Source organism: Carcharodon carcharias, chromosome 1 (genome assembly GCF_017639515.1).
Source record: "Carcharodon carcharias isolate sCarCar2 chromosome 1, sCarCar2.pri, whole genome shotgun sequence".
Lineage (NCBI taxonomy): Eukaryota > Metazoa > Chordata > Chondrichthyes > Lamniformes > Lamnidae > Carcharodon > Carcharodon carcharias.
In genome coordinates this window covers 235,486,092-235,512,252 of record NC_054467.1, presented here as the reverse complement: position 1 = coordinate 235,512,252, position 26,161 = coordinate 235,486,092, and the positions used below count along the sequence as shown (strand labels likewise).

The 26,161-nt window shown below is 43.6% G+C and overlaps 1 protein-coding gene across 2 annotated transcripts in view; it reads right to left on the bottom strand.

The window, feature by feature from the left end:
- Positions 1 to 1,649: 1,649 nt before the first annotated feature.
- Positions 1,650 to 26,161, bottom strand: part of LOC121282205 (lysine-specific demethylase 3A-like) — a 75,714-nt gene continuing 51,202 nt past the window's right edge. For both annotated transcript variants that reach the window (XM_041195804.1, XM_041195795.1), the window contains exons 14-25: positions 25,763 to 25,890; positions 24,285 to 24,489; positions 22,661 to 22,842; positions 21,093 to 21,359; positions 18,911 to 19,082; positions 18,266 to 18,356; positions 17,794 to 17,924; positions 17,571 to 17,690; positions 15,434 to 15,573; positions 11,894 to 12,070; positions 10,554 to 10,688; positions 1,650 to 3,636 (exon numbers count right to left, since the gene is read on the bottom strand). In XM_041195804.1, the coding sequence (XP_041051738.1) occupies positions 3,550 to 3,636; positions 10,554 to 10,688; positions 11,894 to 12,070; positions 15,434 to 15,573; positions 17,571 to 17,690; positions 17,794 to 17,924; positions 18,266 to 18,356; positions 18,911 to 19,082; positions 21,093 to 21,359; positions 22,661 to 22,842; positions 24,285 to 24,489; positions 25,763 to 25,890 (1,835 nt within the window). In that variant the 3' untranslated portion in view covers positions 1,650 to 3,549. The remainder of the gene's footprint in view (positions 3,637 to 10,553; positions 10,689 to 11,893; positions 12,071 to 15,433; positions 15,574 to 17,570; positions 17,691 to 17,793; positions 17,925 to 18,265; positions 18,357 to 18,910; positions 19,083 to 21,092; positions 21,360 to 22,660; positions 22,843 to 24,284; positions 24,490 to 25,762; positions 25,891 to 26,161) is intronic.

Below are 26,161 nucleotides of genomic sequence, written 5' to 3'. Positions count from 1 at the left end.
TTACTTTGTGTAGTAACCTTTGATCTGGCACCTTGTCAAATGTCTTCTGGAAATCCAAATACAGCACATCACAGGTTCCCCTTTATCCACATTGCTTGCTACTTCCTCAAAGAAATGCAACAGATTAGTCAAACATGTTTTTCCTTTCACAAATCCATGCTAACTCTGATTGCATTGAGATTTTCTAAGTGCCTGCAATAACAGATTCCAGCATTTTCCTTATGTCTGATGTTAAGCTAACTGGAATCAGAAACAATGGGGAGAATTTTCTCCATGTCGGGGCAGGCACAGGCGGGCGCGGAACCAATCGCCAACCATGATCGGCTGCACGCTGCCATTTCACGTGGGCGGGCCAATTAAGGCCCCCCCAGCATGACGTGCACCCAGATGCGCTCAGCGCTACCTGTGTGGTGGGGGGGGGGGGGGGGGGCAGGTGTTGGTGAAGAGGGAGAGTCAGGGCCTGTGCTCTTTAGCTCATGCACGAGAGTGCCGAAATTTCCCTGTAGCACAGAGCTGCCTCGGAGATTAATTTCATACTGTGAATTTTAAATAAAGAAGCTAAAAAAAATTTACACATGTCCCCTCGTGACAGGGTCACATGAGCTCAGACATGTTTTTGAAATGTTCAAAAACTATTTATTAATGTAATAAACCCTTCATGGAACCTCATCCCGCCAGTGGATGAGGTTTCATGAAAAATGCAAAGGCCGCTTGGGCTCTTTGCCTGCCCCCAACCTTAAGGTTGGGCGGGCAGCCGTCAATATCTTTAATTGCTTTATTAATGGCCTTAACAGGCCTCTAACAGTTCGGCAGGCACACAGCCACCTCCGGTGCGTGCCCACTGAACTAAAGATCGGAATGACGCCTGGTGATGTCGGAACACACGCCTGACGTCACCGTGCGTCATTTTACTCGTCGGCATGCGGGGCCCCGCCCCCACACAAGATTCTGCCCTATATATCAGGAGAGGCCGGTGAGAGGGAGGAGAAATTTAGGCTAATGAAGGTTACAGAAGTGGAGCATGGCATGTCTATGAAGGGATGTAAACACACAAGATAATTTTAGATTTGAGGATTTCAGAGATTGGCTCCCTGTTCTGCCCCAATGTAGACAGATCAGTGAGGATAGGGTGAGGGATGAGCAAAACAATGTGGGGAGGGATAAAGTTGATTTTTTAAAAAAAATTGAACAAAGGTACTCCAGATGGGGTCTGACCAAGGCTTTGTGTGGCTGAAACAACTTCCCACCCCTTGAGATAAAGACCCAACATTCCTTTAAACTTTCTGATTAGTTCACAGGTACAAAAAGTAGCTATTAGTCACTTGTGCACAAGGACACCCAAAGCCCTTTGCTTCGCCACAGTTCCTAGTCTCTCACCATTCAGAAAGTATTCTGGATTTGTTTTTCTTAGATTCAAAATGGATGACCTCACACTTCTCCATTTTGGAACTCCATCTGCCAGACTTCAGTCCAGCCACTTAGGAGAGCACAATTTACTGGTGCTTCCGCACTTGCCTTTCTTCTGAAAAATCAAAATCATCCGAACAGCAATAGATTGAGCGATTTTTTTTTTCTGCATCAGATGCACTTGGGACTTCAGCAAGCTTTTCCACCCCATTGCAAATATGTAGCGTCCAGGGAAAGAAACGTTCCAAGCCAACCATTTCTTTATTAATCAGTGCTTTCATACATAGAAACTGACAGGCAAAATCGGGTCAAAAAAACAAACTAGGAGCTAAATAGGCATGTTAAAACCAAGGTTGTTATATCAAGAATATGTTGATATATTGTGTAAAAAGAAAAATCACATTATCTGGTGTACAAAGATCATTGCACACAATCTGTAAACAATTCTACTGATTAATTAATTAGTCATTTTCCAGACCTCAACCTTCAGTTATGCTCTGCATTTAAACCACACAAAAAAAATACAGAAAAATGTACAAATCAAACAAACCGACATAATACAGTAAACTTTCAAGTGTAGGTCCTGAGTAATCAAAATTCTTTACTTTCTGAAAGATCTTCTATTTTAAAAAAAGCAGCTCCGATAGAATCCTCTTAATTTTACAGCTGCAATTACATGCTCAAAAGAAACAATGCTCTTGCTTCTTGATTAGTACATAGGCTGTATACAAGACTTTCAAAGTTGCCTTCAAGTTCAACTTTTCGGCAACAAGCAGGTTAAGAAAAAACAGTAGTCTGGATGTAAATTACAGTTGAGTACCACCATCTTCAACCAGGTAGACCAAACACAGCTTGAGCTGGAAATTAGTTTGGACCCATGACTTACTATGGAGGTAAGTTTAGAAAAAAAAACCCGAACGCTTTGTAGTGCTGGTTTCTCCAACAGTTCAATTTGCTTACATAATGTATCGTATGACATTGTTTTGGAAAATCACCAGTAGAAACTCATCTCGAGTATAGTGCAGCAAATGCTGCCTCCAATTAGAACATTCATCTATGCAGACTAGCGTATCTCCTAATAAGCTTTGAATGAGAAAAACAAAATTGGAAGTCATTTCAAAACCTGGGAATCCTAGACTTTGTAAATGTGTTAAAACATGAGAAGGCATCCCCACAAATTAAATAAGGTATTTTTACCTGCCTCATTGATGCAAAATATTTAATTAGCACTGTGTGGAATGTCCCTCACTTGCTGCACAACTTGAGATGAAATTTAAACTATCCCAATTCTGTACATCTTTCATTCTTGGTTGCACCCTTTCCAGATGGTTTAGCTACATTAAAACAGCTAACGGGCCCCCAGCTAAAGTACATACAAAAAGAATTTGGTAAAATATTTACACAAAAATGTAAGGTGATGATAAAGCAATAAATATGGTGACTTCTATTCAGAATCTGCTGGGTGTGGATATCCAAATGAAGAAACTAAATTCTTGTGTTGAAAACTGGTTAACTGGGTAAAACCATCCACTCATGACTGAAGCAGCAATGAGACGACATTCAGGCAGGATTCAGTTAGTTTTTAGCAGTGACAATGGTATAAAGTGGACATTTGTTCTCCAACAGGATACACACATGAATAAGATGCTGCCGATTACACCAGGGTCACTGAGAATGACATTCTCAACTAATTTACAGGGCTACACTTATTTTTTGTGGGGTTCTCCTCATCAACTGCTCCAACCTCTGTAGAAACCCCCAAGAAGTTTTTAATCCAGGACATTTCTCCAGACAGCTTGATCTCAGTACATGATCTCTCTTTGGAAAAGAGGGGGAAAAAATGGAGAGTAGGGTGATGCAGAATGCAACTAATTTTGTATTAACAAGTTGAGAGAGAAAAAAACTAAAATTTGTTTGTGACAAATAGGATGTTGAGTTGTATAGACCATCTTTGTCTTGATTTTGTAAAACTGAAAGTGTACAGATTTATGCTTTTTTTCCATCCCATCTACAACGAAGTTCAACCTGCTTAATGCAAAGATATCAACAGATTGCCTCCTTGAACAAGTCATTTTCTTTAAATAGTTGCTGTTAACATTATGGTGTGGATTTTTCAGGAAAACCCAGCTTTCAAGTGGTGCTTCAGATCAAAGTCTTGAGAAGGCTGGATTCGTGAGCTTTTAGCATCCCAACAGCATCCTTTACTGCATGGTAGATAATATTCTTCACCTATACACAAAATGAAAAACACAAATGTATCACAGGATTCTCAACATTTCCCCCCCCGCCCCTTTATTCTTTTTTTAAATTCATTCAGGGAATGTGGGCTTCGCTGGCTGGGCCAGCATTTATTGCCGATCCCTAACTGCCCTTAAGAAGGTGGCATTGAGCTGCCTTCTTGAATCGCTGTAGACCATGTGGCGTAGGTACACCCACAGTGCTGTTACGGAGGGAGTTCCAGGATTTTGACCCAGCGACAGTGAAGAAATGGCAATATATTTCCAAGTCAGGATGGTGAGTGACTTGAGCTCCAGGTGATGGTGTCACCATCTATCTGCTGCCCTTGTCCTTCTAGATGGTAGCGGTTGTGGGTTTGGAAGGTGCTGTCAAAGAAGCCTTGGTGAATTCCTGCAGTGCATCTTGTAGATGGTACACACTGCTGCTACTGTGCATCAGTGGTGGAGGGAGTCAGCGTTTGTGGATGTGGTGCCAACCAATTGGGCTGCTTTGTCCTGGACAGTGTTGATTTTCTTGAGTGTTGTTGGAGCTGCATTCATCTAGGCAAGTGGGGAGTATTCCATCACACTCCTGACTTGTGCCTTGTAGGTGGTGGACAGGCTTTGCGGAGTCAGGAGGTGAATTTGCCCTTGAACTGAGTGGCTCGCTAGACCATTTCAAAGAGCAGTTTAGTGTCTGGAGTCATATGTAGGCCAGACTAGGTGAGGATGGCAGATTTCCTTCCCTTAAAAAGGATATTAGTAAACCAGATGGGTTTTTACAGCAATCAATGATAGTTGTCATCGTCACAATTACTCAAACTAGCATCCACTTCCAGATTTTATTAATTGAAGTTAAATTCCACCAGCTGCCATGGTGAGATTTGAACCTGTATCTCCTAAGCCACTGGATCACTAGTCCAGTGACATTACCACCTCGCAACCAGTGCCCCTGATAGTTACTAAACATTCCACTAGCCAAAGACACAAATTGTTAAACCTGACTAATGGAGTCACAGGTTAAGTCAAACCCTAAAATTTGTTCAAATAACTTCTACAATAAACCATAGTGCAGCCCGAAACTTGTTAATCTATTGGAGGGAAATTGTGTTTGTGGTGCAGAGAGGAGACAGAGTCCAAATTACAAAATTCCCTTGTTCAGCATCTCTAAAGATTATGCTTGGCCCCAACAGGTAAAATTCAAGAACAAGCTGCAATTTATAGAACTTTTTCTTTTATTCATGCACAGGATGTGGCCTTCATTGGTTGGACCAACATTTATTGCCCATCTCTAGTTGCCCTCGAGAAGGTGGTGGTGAGCTGCTTTCTTGGACCACTGCAGTCCACGTGGTATAGGTACACCCACAGTGCTGTTAGGAAGGGAGTTCCAGGATTTTGACCCAGCGACAATGAAGGAATGGCGATATATTTCCAAGTCAGGATGGTGAGTGACTTGGGAGGGGAACTTCCAGGTAGTGGTGTTCCCATCTATCTGCTGCCCTTGTCATGACAATGGTCATGGGTTTGGAACGTGCTGTCTAAAGGAGCCTTGAGGAATTCCTGTAATGCTTCTTGTAGATGGTACACACTGTTGCCACTGTACATCGGTGGTGGAGGGAGTGAATGTTTGTAGATGAGGTGCCAATCAAGCGGGCTGCTTTGTCCTGGACCATGTCAAGCTTCTTGAGTGTCGTGGGAGCTGCACACATCCAGGCAAGGGGGAGTATTCCATCACACTCTTGACTTGTGCCTTGTAGATGGTGGACAGGCTTTGGGGAGTCAGGAGGTGAGTTACTCATTGTATGATTCCTAGCCTCTGACCTGCTCTTGCAGCCACAGTATTTATATGTCTGATCCAGTTCAGTTTCTGGTCAACGGTAATCCCCAGGATGTCGATAGTGGGAATTTCAGTGAACGTCAAGGAGCAATGGTTAGATTCTCTCTTGTTGAGATGGTCATTGCCTGGCCGCTGTGTGACACAAATGTTACTTGCCACTTGTCTGGTCAAGTCTGGATATTGTCCAGGAATTGCTGCATTTGGACATGATCAGCTTCAATATCTGAGGAGTTGCGAATGGTGCTGAACATTGTGTAATCATCAGCGAACATCCCCACTTCTGACTTTATGATGTAAGGAAGGTCATTGATGAAGCAGCTGAAGATGGTTGGGCTGAGGACACTACCGTGTGGAGCTCCTGCAGAGAGGTTTTGGAGTTGCGAAGACGGCCCTCCAACAACCACAACCATCTTCCTTTGTGCTAGGTTTGACTCCAACCACATAGTTTTCCCTGATTCCCATTGACATCAGTTTTGCTTGGGCTCCTTGATGCCACACTCGGTCAAATGCAGCCTTGCTGTCAAGGGCAGTCACTCTCGCCTGACCTCGGGAATTCAGCTCTTTTGTCCATGTTTGAACCAAGGCTGTAATGAGGTCAGGAGCTGAGCGGCCTGGCGGAACCCAAACTGGGTGTCAATGAGCAGGTTATTGCTAAGCTAGCGCTGCTTGAGAGCACCGTTGATGATCCCTTCCATTACTTTCCTGATGGAGAGTAGATTGATGGGGCAGTAATTTGCTGGGTTGGATTTGTCCTGCTTTGTGTGTCCACACAGCCGGGTAGATGCTAGTGTTGTTGGTGTGCTGGAACAGCTTGGCTAGTTCTGGAGCACAAGTTCTGGAGTACTAATGCTGAAATATTGTCAGGACCCTTTGCACTATACAGTTCCTTCAGCCTTTTCTTGATTTCACGTGGAGTGAATCAAAATGGCTGAAGACTGGCATCTGTGACGCTGGGGACCTCCAGAGGAAGCCAAGATGGATCATCCACTCGGCCCTTCTGGCTGAAGATTGTAGCGAATGCTTCAGCCTTATCTTTTGCACTGATGTGATGGGCTCATCCATCACTGAGGATGGGGATATTTGTGGAGTCTCCTCTTCCAGTGAGTCGTTTCATTGTCCACCGCCATTCATGACTGGATGTGGCAGGACTGCAAAGCTTAGATCTGATCCGTTGGTTGTGGGATTGCTCAGCCCTGTCTATCACTTGCTGCTTAGGACTACTTGCACGCCAAACAGCATGTGTTATAGCTTCACCAGGTTGACACCTCATTTTTAGGTATGCTCTCCTGCACTCTTCATTGAGCCAGGGTTGATCCCCTGACTTGATGGTAATGGTAGCATGGGTGATATGCCAGGCCATGAGGTTAAAGATTGTGTTCAAGTACAATTCTGTTGATGGCTCAAAGTGCCTCATGGATGCCCAGTCTGGAGTTGCTAGATCTGTTCGAAATCTATCCCATTTTGCATGGTGGTAGTGACACACAGCATAATGGAGGGTAGGCTCATGGAGGCAGGACTTCATCTCCATAACGACTCTGCGGTGATCACTCTTACAAATACCGTCATGGACAGATGCATCTGCAGCAGGCAGGTTAGTGAGGATGAGGTCAAGTATGTTTTTCCCTCTTGTTGGCTCCCTCACCAGCAGCTAGACTGGGTCTGTGGCAACTATGTCCTTTAGCATTCAGCCGGATCAGTCAGTAGTGGTGCTACTGAGCCACTCTTGGTGATGGATATTGAAGTCCCCCACCCAAAGTACATTCTGCACCCTTGCCACCTCAGTGCTTCCTCCAAGTGATGTTTAACATGGAGGAGCACTGATTCAGCAGCTGAGGGAGGGCTATACATGATAATTAGCAGGCAGTTTCCTTGCCCATGTTTGGCCTGATGCCATGAGACTTCATGGGGTTCAGACTCCCAGGGCAACTTCCCAACTGTGCCACCACCTCTGCTGGGCTGGTCCTACCGGTGGGACAGGACATACCCACGGATGGTGATGGTGGTGTCTGGGGCATTTTCTGTAAGATATGATTGTGAGGATGACCTGTTGCTTGACTAGTCTGTGGGACAGCTCTAGCCCCCATATGTTAGTAAGGGGGCCTTTGCAGGGCTGCGATTGCCATTGTTGTTTTCGGTGCCTAGGTACCTGATGCCGGGTAGTCCGTCCAGTTTTATTCCTTTTTTGAGACTTTGTAGCAGTTTGATACAACAGAGCGGCTTACCAGGCCATTTCAAAGGGAATTTAAGAGTCAAAGATATTGCTATGGGTCTGGAGTCCCATGTAGACCAAACCTGCTAAGGACAACAGACATTAGTGAGCCTACAACAATCGACAATGGCTTCACAGTCATCTTTACACTTTTAATTCCACCATCTGCCGTGGTGGGATTTGAATCTGGGTCCCCAGAGCATTATCCTGGGTCTCTGGATTACTAGTTCAGCAACAATACCACTTCGCCATTGCCTCCCCCTATTCATGATTTCAGAATGGCACTTTACAACTTCAAAAACCACATGGCCTCTTTGTGCTGTAAACTTTCTATGATTACAATCTATGAAAAGTATCTCATTAACTGCAGTGTAGGAAAACATAGCACTGAAATTAAAGACCAGATGATTTTGTTGGTTGCAGGACAAATACTGAGAAAGGAAACTTCCCTACTCTTCTTCAAATAATATCATTCAACCCTTCACACCTACCCCAGAGCAACTGGGGCCTCTCATTTTTAAAAAAATTCTTTCATGGGATGTGGCCATCGTCGGCAAGGTCAGGATTTATTGTCCATCCCTAGCTGCCCTTGAGACGGTGGTGGTGAGCTGCCTTCTTGAACCGCTACAGTCCATGTGATGTAGGTACACAACGGTGCTTTTAGGGAGGGAGTTCCAGGATTTGAGCCAATGACCGTGAAGGAACAACAATATATTTCCAAGTCAGGATCTCAGATGTGGGGCTTGGAGGAGGGAAACTTGCAGGTAGCGGTGCTGTCATGTGTCTGCTGCCCTTGTCCTTCCAGGTAGTAGAGGTCGCGGGTTTGGAAGGTGCTGTCAAAGGCAGGTTGCTGCAGTGCATCTTGTAGATGGAGCACCTTGATACCACTGTGCCTCTGTGGTGGAAGGTATGAATGTTTAAGGTGATGGATGGGATGCCAATCAAGGGGGCTACTTTTTCTCAGATGGTGTTAAGCTTCGAATGTTGTTGGAGCTGCATTCATCCAGGCAAGTGGAGAGTATTCTATCACACTCCTGACTTGTGCCTTGTAGATGGAGCACAGGCTCTGGGGAGTCAGGAGGTGAGTTACTCATCACAGAATTCCCAGTCTCTGACCTCCTCTTGTAGCCACAGTATTTATATGGTTGGTCCAGCTGAGTTTCTGGTCAATGGTAACCCCCAGGACATTGATAGTGGGGGATTTTGCAAAGATAATGCCAAGGGGACATGGTTAGATTCTTTGTTGGGGATGATCATTGCCTGGCACTGAGAAGAAATAGGAGGAGTAGGCTATTCGGCCCCTCAAGCCTGCCCCACCATTCAATAAGATCGTGGCTGATCTGCCCCAGGCCTCAACTCTTCTTTCTTCCAGTTCCTCATAGTGCTCAACTCCCCAATATTTCAAAATCTACCTACATCAGAGTTGTGGAGGCTAGATCACTCAAAGTATTTAAAGAGGAGGTAGAGAATTCCAGACATTCAGTACCTTCTAAGAGAAGAAATTGCTGTGCATCTCAATTTTAAATGAGTGTCCCCTTATTCTGTAACTATGTCCCCTAGTTTGAGATTCCCCCACTAGTGGAAACATCTTCTCAATATCTACCCTGTCAAGCCCCCTCAGAAACTTGTACGTTTCAATAAGATCACCCCTCATTCTTCTAAACTCTAATGAATAAAGGCCTAACCTGTTTAGCCGTTCTTGATAAGTCAACCCCTTCATCCCAAACATCAGCCTAGAGAATCTCTTTTGAACTGCCTCCAATGCCAGTATATCCTTTCTTAAATACGGGGACCAAAACCGTACGTAGTTCTCCAGGTGCGGCCTGACCAACACCCTGTACAGTTATAACAAGACTTCCCTATTTTTTAAACTCCCCAACCTCTTAGCAATACAGGCCAAAATTCCATTTGCCTTCTTAATCACTTGCATCACCTGCATGCTAACTTTTTGTGTTTCATGCACAAGAACAGCCAGATCCCTCTGTGCTGCACTTTTTTTTGGGGGGGGGTCTCTCTCTCAATAGTCATGTGTGGCACAAATATTACCTGCCACTTCAGCCCAAGTGTCTCATCCGAAAAAGGGCACCTCCATTAGTGCAGCACTCCCTCAGTATTGTACTGGAGTGTCACCCTAGAACGTATTCAAATCCCTGGAGTGGGACATAAACCCACAACCTTCCAATTCAGAGGCAAGAGTGACACTAATTGAGTGACAGAACTTATTCCCATCTCCCTGGAAAGCTGAAGCAATTGTGGTTCACACCTTTTCCCATGTGCAATGTTTTAAAACAATATTCAAATAGGAGTTAAACTGTGAATGCCTTGAATTTAATTTTGGGTATTATTTACTTGTATTCCAGAAGAAGACAGACTTGCATTTATATAGCGCTTTTCAAAACCACTGGAAGTCTGAATGATCTTTGCAGCCAATGAAATATTTTGAAGTGAATTGTAGTCACTGTTGTAATGTAAGAAACGCAGCAGCTAATCTGCACTCAGTGAACTCCCAAACAGCAATGTGATAATGACCCTTGCGATGCTGACTGGGGGATAAATATGGGCAAGGGCACCAGGGACAACTCCTTGGCTCTTTGAAATAGTTCCAGGGGATCTTTTACATCTACCAGAGCAGGCAGATGGGGCCAGCTTAACGTCTCCTTTGAAAGATAGCACCTCCAACAGTACAACATTCCCTCAGTACTGCACTGAGTGTCAGCCTTGATTTGGTGCTCATGCCCTGAGACTTGAACCCAGAACCTTGAGATTCAGAGGCCAGTGCGCTACCTTTTGAGCCACAGTTGAGAAACTTTTAAGTGCGATTTCCAGCAAAGCAATGGCCTGTATACAAAGCACTTCACCATAAGCAGGGGAAGAGTTCAGGTACCTGAAGTTTATCCTCATGGTTGGTATGCGTGTTAGACAGGTGTCGAAATTCCTGTGTGAGTCGGAAGCAGTGCTTTACGTGCTCAGTAGAAACAAAATCCTCCGCCACTTTGATACAACTGTACAAGTTGTGAACCTGTAGCAAGCAACAGAATATTAGTTCCATAAATAAAATTCTACTTCTGGAAGTGCAGCAGGGCAGGATTCCAGCTGCCAGTCTCTTCCCTCCTCCTCCTGAAGGCAGTAGTTCCCATTGGGCACTTTTCCACGTGCAACATGACCTTCCAAATCAGAGGCCAGTTGCAGCTGCTCCTTTACTGAACTTAGCACAGACGGAAGACTTTCATGGACTGCAAGGGGCAGTACCACACTTGCTAACAGAGTTAGCTGGGTAGCTATTCACTTAACATTTAACATTCAGCAATTCAGTCTCAGATTTTTTTTTTAAAAATCTTCAAAAGAAAACAATTGGCATGAATAGAGCCAATCATCTATCAATCTTTTGCCTAGAATGAACTGGCTATGAGGGTGGAGTAGAAAATGGTCTATTAGTAATTAGCAATTTTGAAAAATAGATACTTGGCAAAAGTATGAAAAACGATTCCGGGTCTTCTATAATATTCTAATTTTAAAATTTGTGTGTTGCTAAATACAATGCAGAATACAGAAAGTGATTTATTTTAAAAAAAGTACCAAGATCTTCTAAGATAGTATGTTGTTTAAACACCAAGCCAGAAATCTTTGTCTAGACTCCTAGCTCAGGTACGCAGACATGTACATTAAGGGAGCAAGCACCCACACCATTTACAGCGCTATCTGGATTACTGTTGCGTGTGAAAGAGGTGCCTCTTCAGCCTAGGAGCACCCTCTTTCTTCACCGCCAGCACCACCACCTCCCCCTGCCCACAGCAATCCAAATACTTGAGAGAGCTTGGCAGATCCAGGGTCCCCCTCACCCAGGTTACACTAGCCTTTTAACTAGTGGTGTTACACATTTCCTGTACATATAGCTTCCTTAAATGTAACCATTTTGTCAGTTCATCTAAGCACAAAAATCCACTACACTGCTATGGAAACAGTGGTCACATTTTTGCTAGAAAGGAAGGAGTACGCAAGCCAGTTAACATAGGTCCCTCCTGCAGACATCTTGGTGCCCAGGTACCTGGGAGCAGATTTCCAGTGCAACCTATTGGTCAAACAATGGAGAATAACTGATCGATACAGGATAGTAGTAAACATGGTTCTAAGAGCAAGAGAACGCACTCACAAAAAAGAGAGCGAGCGCACAAGCGCGAGAGAGCGAGCAAGCGTAAACAAGTGTTTAACTGCACTAGCACTAACCTGGTGCGGGGCTCCAGCTGGGATGAACACCACATCACCTAGGTATTGCACAATGGCCCAGCCCTGAACACCATATTCCTGATAAAGTCTCTTGCGTAGAGTCCTGTCCAGGTACCAGCTTTGGTCGTGAATGGGATCATGGTCTGGAGGGTTTTCTTGATCCTGTTCTTCCGCCACCTGAAACATTGGGCAGAGTTTTGTTTATACCTAGCTGCAATCATTTACAATTTCACTTGTCTGTTAAGCCAGCTGGTCCAAAAAAAATCCCAACTATTCCTATCGATCATTAGATAGAGATCTAGTGAAGAATAATCAGTTCATCCTTTTAATATTTTAAATTTATTCCATTTAATCCAAGGTATCTGCCTCATTAGTAATGTAGCTGATCCTTAACTGCCCTCTGAAGTGACCTAGTAAGTTCCTCAGTAGGGTAACCGGAGTTGGGCGCCAGCCTTACCCACAATCACAAGAATGGTTTTAAGTGCATAAAAGAGGGTAATCAAGGGATTACAGGGAAAACCCAAACAATGGCCAAAATACTGGAAAACTTAACAAAGTTCACCAACAATCCAAGCTCAGACCAGTTTCAGAGTGGAGTTAGTACGTGATCGGCAAGTACCACCAACAGGTCTGGGTTTGAATTCAGTCCAATTTCAACTGAAGTTGCAGAGATACCAGGTGAAGTACTAGAAAACATTGGTGAATGTACAGCTAGTAACATCAACACTTTTTATTTATGTAGTGTCTCTAACGCAGCAAATTGCCCCAAGTGGCTCCACCACTGATGAAAATTGGACAGTGACCAGCAGTTAGATGGGTCACAGAAGGTCACAACAACTCAAGTCCTTTTGATATTCTTAGCGTGCATGGGAAGAGGGAAGACCAGGGGAATAAAAAAGATTTTTTTCAAACTCAATTACAAACAGATTCAGTATTAGTATTATGCATTTTTGATAGAAAAAAAGGATTAAAAAAAAGCTGAGGAAAGCAAGTTATTTCTCCAAACTTTTGTATCATTTAACGCAGCCTACAATAAAATCATGGTAGGCAATGGAATGTTTGCCGTTATATTCCATCCTTTTTGAAATAAAAGTAGGGAAGTCTTGCTACAACTGTACACAGCATTGGCAAGACCTGGAGTTCCGCATACAGTTTTGGTCTCCTTATTTAAGGAGGGATATACTTGCATTGGAAGCAGTTTAGAGAAGGTTCACTAGGTTGATTCCTGGGATGAGGTTAGAAGAATGCAAGGTGATCTTCTTGAAACATAAGAATCTGAGGGAGCTCGACAGGGCTAACTCAGAGGACGTTTCCCCTCATGGGGGAAATCTAGAACTAGGGGGCACAGCTTTGTAATAATTGATCTCCCATTTAAATGAAAATGAGGAATTTTTCTCTGAGTTGTTAATCTTTGAATTCTCTACCCCAGAGAGCAGTGGAGGCTGAGTCATTGAATATATTCAAGACTGAGTGAGACACATTATTGATCTACAAGGAAGTCAAGATTTATTTGGAGGGGCGTGGGGAGCAAAGAGAAATCGAGGCCACCTTCAGATCAGCTATTCAGCTATGACCTTACTGAATGGCAGGGCAGGCTCAATGGGTCAACAGAATACATAGAGGAATGATGGAGCAACCATCCATGAATCTGGTAAAAATGGCACATCCAGAAGCTGGAGGAGCTAGGAGATAGCACATGGGAGCAGAATTGGGATTTTCTTAAATCATAGGTGACAAAAACAGTTTTGATGGACTCAATGATAAAGTCAGAATCAGAGCAGAAGAGAGCAGTTAGTGACTTTGGCAAGCACTGAGCCAAGCAGAGATAGTTGAATGATTAGAGAGGACGCATGAAAGGTGGTGGTGGCCAGTCCCAGCCTCATCTGACAAGGCTTGGAAGAGACAGTGTGGTAGGCAGGGAGTGGGTGCGAGGTAGGGGAAGAGGAGAGAAAAAAAGCAAACAATAGCACTATACGAAGGGACTGAACAGAATACACATAAAAGTAGAATCTACGTTTCTCCTATTTGGCATGAGGGATGGATCAAGGGGCTGGGAGTGGAAGATCAAAGGCAGAAATTTGTTGAAGAGGAATTTTGAGTTCCTCTTGGGTGGGTGAATAGTGTAGCTGAGAGGGAGGAGGGGCAATGCAATTTGAGGTCATCTGATGAATGTCAAATTCACTGAAGATTGTGACTCTCATACTGGAGGTCACAGAGGATGGCTTGTTAGCCCTTGGCAAGGGTGACGGAAAGAAGAAACAGCTGGAATAGAGAAGACAGCTACATTGTGGGAAAAATGTTACTAACGACAGAAGGACTTCAAAAAGGTCATAGTCATTTATGGATTGGGCAGACAAATGGCAGAAGTAATTCAATGCAGAGAAAAGCATGTGGGGATTCATTTTGGCAGGAAGAATATGAAGAGATGGTACAAAATAAAGGGAGAAACTCTTAAAGAGGTGCAGGAACAAAGGGACCTCAGTGCATATGTACATAAGTCATTGAAGATGGCAGGGAATGTTGAAAGGGCAGTTAATAAAGCATATGGTATCCTAGGCTTTATTAATAGGGGCATCAAGTACAAGAGTAAGGAGGTCATGTTGAACTTGTACTAGTTAGGCCTCACCTGGAGTACTGCATCCAATTCTGGGTGCCATACCTGAAGAAGGATGAGAAGGCATTGGAGACAGTACAGAGGAGATTCAAAAGAATGATTCCAGGGATAAACAACTGTAGTTATGAGGATAGATGGGAGAGGTTGGCTCTGTTTTCCTTGGAGAAGAGAAGGCTAAGAGGAGGCTTGATAGGAGGTATTCAAGATTGAGGGGAATGGACAGGGTAAGTAATGAGAAGCTGTTCCCACTCAAGAGTACATCAAGGACTAGAGGGCACAGATTCCAAATAATGGGCAAAAGTAGTAGAAGCGATGCGAGGAAAATTTTTTTCACCCAGGGGGTGGTTGGAGTCTGAACGAACTTCCTGAGAGGGTGGTGAAGGCAGATTTGATTGAGATATTCAAAAGGGAATTGGATGGCTACCTTAAAAGAAAGAATGTGTAAGGTTACAGGGATAAGGCAGGGAGCAGGACTAGGTAGAACACTGTTTCAGCGAGCCATTGCAGACACGATGAGTCGAATGGCCTCCTGCACTGTAACGATACTGTGATTCTGTGAAGGCTGCCATTTAGCAAGTTAAGACAGCCAATGATGTTGCGCTATATGGAAAATCAGAGGCGGAGGAGTTAGGGATCAGAAAGGGTACTCCTGAAGGAGTTTCTTTTGGTTGGATGTAGAAAAAAAAAGAGGGCCAAAGGATTTGTGGCAGGTAGCAAAGTGCAAATGGTAAAGGATGTGGAAGAGATGATCAGAGATGGCCACCTGAAACAGTATTGTGTCTCTCCCATCTCAGCTGCCAAAACCTCCCACTTGGATCACCTTGGAAAACAAGGAAGACACACAAACCTCCCTTCTCTGCCAGCAAGCGATCTCACAATAGTTACATAGGTTTTCTGACAAACCCCAACCCTTTCCCTCATCTTACCTTCCTCAACAGATCTCTGATCTTCTCTGCATCTTTGGCTGAGTAAATATGCCACAAGGCACCAGGCCTTTCATTGAACTCTGTGAAGCGTTTTATTGTTAACTCGTCTGCATCACCATCCTCCATGGTCTTCAGAATTTCTAACAAAATAAAAAATCGTTAACCAAACTGCTCCCCACAGGCAGTGACTGATCTTTCTGCAACAACCTCTCACAGTATCTTTACAGTGCAGGAGGCCATTCGGCCCATCGAGTCTGCAATGGCTCATTGAAAGAGCGTTCTACCTAGTCCTGCTCCCTGCCTTATCCCTGTAACCTTACACATTCTTTCTTTTAAGGTAGCCAATAGTATTGCAAAGCATTTGCTTGATTTAAAAAAAAAACTACTTTCCCCTCTACTTCCAAAGGTCTGACCCTGTCCTCCACAAACATCTACATTCCTGCACCTTTAGCAATCTCTGATCATCAATCACGAACAGAAGTCCTGGCTATCTTTCTTCCTCCTCATCCTAACCAGGGACACTTGAGGTTAACCAGCCAGTGTCCTCAACAGTGTGCCAGTCAGGATCATTAAGTCGGATAAAATCAGGATTAGCCTAAGACATTACTGGTCTCAGGTCCACTATCAAATCATCTGGTATTCACCTGCTGAACCACTCGTTCTGTGGGAGTTGTTATATTGAAACAAAGCAAAATATTACAAGGTCACCTAGAAGTATGAATCATTGCTTTTCATTCTGAATTCGTACACTTTTTTTTTTGCAAAAGCTGCTGTAGCAGCTTGTAGAATATGGACTTTCAATTTTGGTTAATGTCAGCTTATAAGCGAACATAGTTGTTTTGATACAGAGGTTTGCTTGTAAAGGAGCTAGTTTCCTGTTACACAGCCAACATTTCACATATGCAAATTTAAAGAGAAATGTCTGCCTGCATACCCTGACACGTTTAAGCCTTAGGTGCATAATGGAGGCTGCCACTTTGATGTGGTACTGAGGCACTGCTGCACTGTCAGGAGGCCTAAGCTTTTCAACAAGGTCCCAACTGGAGCCTGTCTGACCCCGTGGGTAGAATTTAGCCCTCGGCGGGCCCCACCGGCTCGGCAGCCGAACTCCGCCGCCGAAATGGGGCCCGCCGCCATTTTGAGTGGGTGGGCCAATTAAGGCCCGCCCAGCAACCTGCCCAACAGGAATCGCTATGTACTTCCTGTTCTGGGGTGGGGAGGGAATCCCCAACTGTCAAAAGTGCACACTGCTCCCTGAGGCAAAGTCCTGTCTTAGGGAGTTCAGTGAAAGGTAAAGTAGAGTCAAAAAATAGAGACATTTTAAAATTATTAACATATCACACGAGATGGGACGTTGATAACAAACTCAAAATTTATTAAATTTTTACAAAAAGGTAATGAAACTTCTTCCCGCTAGTGAATGAAGTTTCATTAATAATCTACAGGCCGCTGAGGCTCCTGGCCTGCCCACCAGCCGGGCAGGGCATTTAACTATCTTGATGAGCCTGTTAATGGCCTTAATTGGCCACTGACAGGTCGGTGGGCAGACAGCTGATTTCACCGTCCACCTGCCTTCCTTAAAATTTAAATGGCCCGGGATGATGTTGGGGATTCCTCCTGACGTCATTTTCCCCTTGGCGAGCGGGCCCCGCCCCCAAATCGCCGAGGGGAAAATCCTGGCCCGTAACACAAAAGTGTTAAAAAGTCTCATGGTGCTATTAGAAAAAGCAGGATTTCTTTCAGTGCCCTGACCAACACTGATGCCTCAGCCACCACCACTGCATTTGATTGTGGAATAAATAGCCAGATGCCTGGGAGAACACCACCGTTCTTCAAAAATAATACCATAGGATCACGGGAGGACAGACAATTCCTCTGTTTAATGTTTCATCCGCAAAGCAGCACCCCTTTTGTACTGCACTAGAGTGTCAGCCTAGACTTTATGCTCAAGAACCCAGAGTGGGACTTGAAGCCACAACCTCTGACTCAGAGGCACGAGAGCTACCACTGGACTACAGCTGACAGCCAGCATCAAGGGGCTTGCAATCCCATGAAAGTAACGTAACAAAGAATTGCTGTTTAGCAATTCATTTAAAAAATAACTTGTTTAGAGGGTCTGAGCTATTTAAAAACTCACCTTCTTCATGGTTGGGCTGACCGCTGGGGATTCCTACATACACCATGACGTTAGCAGCATCTGACACATCCAAGTGAAGGTTTGTTGTACCAACCTTTCTATCCTCTGCTGATAATAATCCTAAGGGACAGAGGGAGAAGAGAGTTAACCATCCACAATAAGAATCACCACTTTGTGCAAATATGAGCAGACAGCATGGAAAGGAAAAACACAGCTCACTCACCATAAGCATTATACATTTTTGGGCCCAAGTCGGGTCTAACAAAAAAGTCCGGCAGCCTGGAGGCCAGGTTCAGTTTGCCGTCTCTCTTGGTATATTCAGGCAGGGGTAGGTTATTCATCAGGTCATCAAATCTGTAAGGGAAATATACAGGACAGTAGGAAACCATTTGATAATGTGGACATGTATTGCTGTTGCTTTATCGACACTCCTGGAACTTCTGTCTTAACAGCATTGCACAAATAACTTCACCAAATAGACTGAAACGTTTTAAGGAGGCGGCTGACCAGCACCAAGGGTAAGGAGGGATGGACAATAAAATGCTAACTTTGTTAGCATTGTCTACAACTCCAGAAAGAATTAGAAAAGTCTCAATAAATTTCAGCGCAGTATGCTGATCTTAAATGTTATCTTCCTGCAGTACATCGTAACCAGTTCTTTGACAAGGACACCTTTACTCAAGTAGGTCATGTACCTAGAAAGCATCATGTCTCGGAAATCCTCCCCTGGGGGCCAGTCCTTCAGCTTCAAGGCCATCGGCTCCCTCTCTTTTGTGGCAAGGCGCCCTTAAAAAAGGAAAAAAAGTTAGTTAAACCTCACAAAATAAATGGTCTTCACTGTGGAAAAAGAGTTAATTTCTTCCTACATAAGATACAGGTAGTTAAATTTAAATGAAGTATCCAAATGTCTACTGTGGGACTGCACTACTTTTCAATGGGGAGCAAGGGTGCACACATCTGATGCTCTAACAATTCAGCAGGAACATTTAAATAAACACCTTCAATGTAAACAATCATTCCAAGGAATGCAAGAATGGCTGCCAAGCCAGCAATGCTAAGAGTCCTGTTCCAGTGACAGGTCACTCACTAGCTGAAAGGGAAAGATGGGTTAATGATGATCTGTTCATTTCCTGCAGTTTGGGTTTCTCCCCCCAGTTTACCTGTATCTACACAATGTACAGTATTTGCTGTGCGTGGGAGCTTCTTATGCATTTCCTACATTACAACAGTGACTACACATCAAAAATACAGTACTTCATTAGCTGTAAAGCACTTATGCATACCCCGAGACTGTGACAGCTGCTATTCGTAAAGGCAAGTTCTTTGCCAACACCACTTACGTGAAAGGTCTTCAAATCCATCCCAAAAATCTCGTATTTTTGCACCAGCGATAATTGTGTTAGTTCTGCAGTCAACCAGGTCAGCATCCTGTTCTCCAAACTCACTCCCAAATGCTTCTGGCTTCCAGAGTTCTTCACGTAGCTTCATGTGGACACCAGATACAATTACCGGCTAAATAAAAAAAAAAAATCCAAACTGTAGTTAAAACAGGTCTAAGTGCTCAGTGAAGAATAGAGCAGCCAGAGGCGGGGAGTAACAGAAGTTAAGTTTATGGTTACAACAAGCTGCATTTATGTAGCACCCTTAACTTAGTAAACCGTCACAAAGAACTTCACAGGAACATTATCAAACAGAATTTTGACACCAAGCCACATGAGATATTCGGACAGGTGGCCAAAGGTTTGGTCAAAGAGGCGTTATAAAGGATGGAAAAGGAGGGATTTTTGCAATCTCAAACTTACAACTGGCTAAAACTGTGGTAGATACATGCAAGGCCATTCATTTTGGTCCAAACAAGGATAGTTCAAAGTATTATTTAAATTGGGAAAATCTAGAAGGTGGAGATCCAGGAGTTGATGCACAGAGATCACTAAAATGTAGTACTTCAGGTACAGAAAGGTGGCTAATGGAATGTTTGCCCTTATAACTGTAGCTCGAAGATAGAGGAGGAAATTTTATTATAGCTTGACAAAGCCCAGGTTAGACTGCATCTCCTGTCCTGTGTAGAGTTCTGGGCACCTTACGTTAGAAAGAATATATTAGCATTGGAAGGTGTGCGACATAGTTCACCATAAATGTTATCGAGCATCCAAGGGTTAACTAGCCTTGTATTTCTTGGAATATAGAAGACGAAAGGGGTGATTGATTGAGGTCTTAAGGATTTTGAAAGTAGCTGACGGCCTAGATAGAAAATTTCTTCTGCTGGTGGGGGGAATCCAGAAGAAAAGGACATTATCTTAAATTCAGAACCAGCCATTCAGCTGAGAAGTTAAAGAACACTTCTTCATGCAAAGGGTGATAGAACTGTGGAACTCTCTCCCATAAAAACATTGGACACTAGCTCAATTAATAATTTCAAAGCTGAGATTGATGGATTGGTGCTAGACCAGAGTATGAAAGGATATGGTGCCAAGGCAGGTGGATGGAGTTAAAACACAGACTAGCCGTGATCTCACTGAACGGTGAAAGATTGAAGGGGCTGAATGATCGGCTCCCATTTTTATGTGCAGCACTAGGAATTTTGGCATGGGGAAATGGAACATAGCTAAGTGTGTAGCATTGCCTGGTCACACAGCATATTTAATTGAAACATACCCTGTCATAAGGCAGCTTTGGCTGAAGACATTCCACTTAACTGCTGCAGCTCCAACAGGCATTTAGCAAATGTCAGCTGAAGGGGTTAAATCCTATATGATGTACACCAAAGTTAAAAAGGACAGAACATGGGAGGTAGCAATGAGATGAACCCAAGTGCCCATTTAATTGACAGTGGAAGGAGAAAGAGCACGGCAGAAATTCAGTTATTGGGAAGAATGAGTAAGTGATTAAGTATGAATAATCCAGCCGATCAAACATTGAACAAGTAATATTATACAGCCTATCAGGAAACAGGACAAAATGGTAGGAACTATCTTTTAGAATGTATTATGATGGATAAAATGTAGGGTTAAATGAGTTTCCAGTGATACAACAGTAAGTTAGCATTGCTAAGCTCAAAGCTTGTCTGGTCTGATGAAAGGTCATTAACCTGAAACATTAACACTCTTTCTCTCCTCAGATGCTACCTGAGCTGCTGATTACTCCCACTATGTTCTGGTTTTAATTTCAGGTTTCCAACATCTGCAGTATTTTGCTTTTGAACTATTTGATCGAATTGTGTAAATTACTGATCAAAGGAAGTAGGACAGATGCTGCGATTAGGAGCTGCAGGCAACCCTCAGAATATAAACCAGAAGAAAGCTAGTGGTAGTGGGCAGAAGGAAAAAAAAAGAGGAAGAGGAAAGGGTTGCAACTCTAGCTAGAGGGATAGATAAGACCTATTTGTTTATTATTGTTTATTGCATAAAAGTAGTTTTATGTTGATTTTATTTATGGAAAGTCAACATCAACCAACATTGTGCCACCCACAGGTGCTGGCACACCCCTCCTGCATTGTTCAAACTTTTCAGGCTCCACACTTACATGCCCTTGCTTCCAGCACTCTCTGAAAATATTCCAATTGTTCTTGTTGCTTGGATCTTGCAAGCACAGCAAACGCCCACCGCAGTACCAGGTGTGAGGGGTGTCGGAGCCAAAAATCAGCACTTTCCCGGGCACAGCCTTAGGCAGCTCTCGGGTGTCACACGTTTTGCTTGGTGTCTTCGGTCCATCACTGGGGGGTTTGCTTTGCACCAGCGAGGCAAAGATGTTATCGAGGAGATTGGAGGTGCTGTTTGATCCTGTATTGGACTAATACAGAAACATTATAAAAAGTTACAATCCAAACACTCTTATCCAGATATTTTACAGGAAGAAAGCTCGTTCAGACAAACCTGTCACCAGCACACACGTAACAAAACGTTGTCCACACTACAATACCAACTGTAACAACAGAGACTTTAAGGATGGCTGGTGTGGGAACAGCATCGTGTTGGCACAGCAGACTCCCATTAATGTTTAATACATTTATTGTCAGGACTTGACAAGACTGCAGTAATTGCTCATCCCAAGCTGCCTTGGGAGTGTGGTGCTGAGCCACTTTCTTGAAAAAAAAACTGCGATTCAACTCAGTGACTTGCTCAACAACTTCGGAGGACATTAAGAGTCAATCATGCAATGTGGGATTGGAGTCACAGGTACGTAGGAGGTGGCTGATTGCCTTCCTGAAGATTACTAGTGAATAAGTTCAGTGCTTGTGACAATACAGAAGCTAGCACTTTATTTTTCTGGTAGTAATCAGAAAATTAATTGAATTCAATTTCACAATTTACAATGCTGGAGTTTGAAGGCACTGTCTTCGGGTTATTAGTCCAGAACCATAATTAATGCACTACCGCACCCAAGAGAAAAAACAATTTTACCCTATGTCTGGGCAGGGTTATATTTGATTTTAAACGATTTAATGCCATCACCAAGCTCCGAGGGGGGTGCTATGCTATCGGAGAGGTGTGCTTTCCGGGAAAACGTTAAACTGAGGCCTCGTGTACCCTCTGGAGCTAAAACATCCTATGGCACTCTTTCAAAGAACAAATTCTGGCCTATATTTATCCCTCAATGTCACTAAAATTATCTGGTCATTATCGCAGTACTGGTTATAAGAGTTTGCCAAGTGCAATTTGGCTGCTGTATTTCCTGGATTACCACACTTTTAAAAAAAAAAGGTGCTTCATTGACAGTAAAATGCTTCGAGATGTCTCGAAGAATGAAGGGTGCTATGTACATGCAAATCTTCCTATTTCTCCCCCATCCCCCAACACTATTATTTTGCATCTGCAGCTAAACTCATTTCCAGATTCCTTCTTTTAATTTTCCGCTAGACACCTATACTATTTGACTACCAACTATAAAAAGACGGATGTTCGCTATCAGTCAAACTGCCCTTTAAATCGAGGTTCAGTACAACAGCTCACAGCAACGGACACAGAGCGATGATTTGGCGCAATTTATCACATCATTTAAACGTAAACACGCAAAGAAAAAAAACAAACCAGGAAAGCTAGTGGCCAACCAAACTCCTGACAGGTTGCACTGGGAGTAAAAATGAGGCTCACCTTCCCCAAGCTGAAGGACAGGAGATTTCTCAGTGAGCTGTTGGTGCTGCAGCTACTCGGTGTGAGGGTTAACAAACTGTTGAACGTTTGCAGGGATGCTGAAGGCTTCGACAAAGTGCTCAAGGGGTTAAACAAGTCAACGGGCTTTATCTCTTTATTCAACAAAGGCAGCTGCAGACTTCCTGTAGGAACGATTCAGGGAAAAACAGTTAACATTACCAAAATCCTTGACCTTCTCCATGGTTACGTGGACAAATTTCAAATCAATTCCTGCCCCAAATGGAAGTTTTAAACATCAGGCCCAGAAAATTTACACTAATTAAACACACACACACATTGATGACCATTCTCCTTTTTTGCTCCACTATCTCTTGAACCCTCCACCTTGATGAACAGAAACATGAGAAGTTTAGAGGTCGCGGGAAAGGTGAGTGGAAGAATAGAAGTTGGGATTCCTTACAGTGACCCAGTGTTGAACGTAACGTTTTGAAGAAAAGTCCTATGCATGTTAATTCTGTCTCTCTCGCTACAGATTCTGCCAGACCTGAGTATTTCCAGCATTTTGTTTTTTCACTAAAGATCTGATGTCTGTTCAAGGATTATTACTGCAATACCTCACCGCTACCAATAGAGGGTGCAGATGAGCAATGAAAATTCCCAGTAGTAAAAAGTATGAGATTTTTCACCCCTCCAAAAAACTGTAACATCAACATTTTCCTCAGGGTGTTTCACATAAGCTCTGAATTATAACAATTAGAAGGCAGCCATCTAACCAAGCCACTGACATGACAGTTGTTAAAAAAAAAAATCAAGAGCAAAGCTCAGGCAATTTATAATCATCTTCTGAACTGGATGATCACCATCTTTTAAATCATTCCAGAACTTTAGAATGCATTGTAAATTTTATGAGGTGATTTCATTCCGTCTTTTTTTCTGTAGTCAGCGCTGGCTCCTCCTGCTATCATTGGCTAGATTACTAATGCGGGACGATGTTCATATTGAATTAATAAATGCTGGGTCATTTCTGTAAGCTTATCACAAAGTAAATTTGCAATGATTGCAGGAACATTCTGTAACAGCTGCATACAGTTTTAACATTCCACCCACTCAATCAATCAAACATTTGGTCATGGTATGAATCACATTACTCACATCAGAGGAAGAAAATCCCACCAACCATTTTTTTTTCTTGAAGAAAGAAAAGCTCAAGACATTAAACAGCATTGAAAAGTATTTGAGTCCTGTGCGATGATCTGCTGCATGAATCACATTATTGTACCACTGGTGGCACAGGTTGGGTTGTAGCTGGAGCACTGCGTGTGGTTCTGATTACTGCACTGTAGGAGGGACAGGATGTTGCCTGGGCTGGACAGATTTGGCTACTGGGGTGGATTGGATGGGCTGGGGTTGTTTTCTTTGGAGCAGAGGAGGTTGATGGGAGCGATGAGGTGTGTGGAATTGTGCAGGGGAGGGCCTGGATGAAGCGGGTGGAAGGGCCTCGTGCCCCTTGATTGCAGGATTCATGGTCAAGGGATGGAAATTTGGGGTGGGATGTTTGAAGGGGATTCAGTAGGGGAAGAGAAGGGTTAAGTACATCTTAAGAAAGAGGCGCACAGAGGGTTACCTTTATTCTCTTCCTTGCCTTTAACATCACTCAGGCCCATCATCCAGTTGAAGGTACAGTCTTCTTTCTTCCTCAGGGTTGCAGCAGCAGAGGTGAGAGTTAAGTTACTGCTGGTGTTCGTCACACTTGGTGTGGAGTTATATTCAGAGGCTGTTGGTTTGCTACAGGCTGATGCCTCACTGGAAGCCACATTGTTATTCGGTTTCTAGAATACAGAGAAATGACTTTCAAAATTAAATACAATACATTCACAGCTTAACACACATCTGGCATACTCTTTCAAAACACTGCATGCGAGAAGAACCACAAGGACTTTAGCACGACAGGGAAAAGGAGAATCGGTTAAATTTACAATGAAAATTGCAACAGATCAACTTGCTTAGCTGTTCATCAAACTTGGTTTGAGCACTTCACTGTAAATGGCATTCTCTCTTTGCTGAGATGGAGAGAGCCGTTGAGAAACAGAAAACCAACAGCATGCAGAATGCCTCATCTACCAACATAACCAGCACAATATGTTCAAATCCAAGAGTCATTACACTGCCCCATGTGGCCACAGAAGATCATCAAGCAATTGTACTGAGGTGAGGAACAATGCTCCTTGTAAACTGCACACACAACCACTCGGCAACACAGAAGGTACCGCACAGGCCACTCATAAGTTGTCCCCTTTAAGATCCCGTGCATGCTCGGCCACGGAAAATAATGTAAACAGTACCGCACGGTCAAATGAACAGGCTGTGCAGAAATGGAAAAAGTTTAGACGAAACATGGATGAGGAATAAAAATAGACCGAGACCCGATTGCTGCACCATTGATATGCTGTGGCGCAACAGGGCCACATCAGTCTCAGTCACCGCAAAAAAAAAATAAAAGCAAGATTGCCAAGACCTTTCATAAAACAGATGATTTGTTAACTAAGACAGGAAACCACCAACAGGAGTCGTCTTTTGGTATTTCTGAAGCCATGGCTCAGTATTAATTAATAGTCTCACACAGGTTTCAGGACATCATGAATTCAAGCTCCCACTCCACAGGTTGGAGCACAAAATCTAAGGGTGACAGTCCAAGTGCAACACTGAGGGGAGCGTTGCTCTGCCAGTAGTGTCACCTTTCAGGAGGGGTTGTGTAGTTTTGAAGTGCAGTCACCGTGATAATGTAGGAAAAGTGGGAATCAGGTTGGCATGTAGCAGGCTCCCAGAAACAGCAATGTAACGATGAGGCCAGAGTGCTCAGGCAGTGTGCGGGGGGTGGAGGATTGGGGGGGGGGGGGGGGGGGGGGGGGGGGGAAGAGTTCTACCTGTTGAGCCACAGCTGAACGTCCGACATCTGAGCACAGATCAATGGAAATGTGGGAAAACAAATCTGTAGTCATCGAACACTTCAACCTTAAGCAAAGAGGTCCACGCATTGAATTTCAAGAATACTTGAACGTATTTATAGGATGAGACTTCAAATATATTTAGCATGTCCTATACCTGATCTGCCTCACTGGCCACAGGAGGCTTAATCAAAGGCTTGTTCTTCTTCAACGTACAAGGACAGTTGGCTTTTATGCCCCATTTCCCCCTTGTAGAATGAACAATGTTTCCAATCTGATACAGGGCTGGAACAGAAAGGGGGAAAAGAAAAGCACAAGGATTAAGTAAAAGGTAATTTGAATGGATCAGCAGAGAATTGATGCTGGAGCAACCTTGGGTTAATCCTTGTATTTGATGGATTCACGAAGATTCAGATTGTTGCTACGGTTGCTTCAGGTGCCTACACAATGGTTATTGAATGTCCACAAGCAGGAGCCAAGTTACATAATTAGGGCTCTGCCCAGCTGCTATCTAAACTCCTGCTGGGAGTGGTGGCTACAGCTATTGCACAATCCA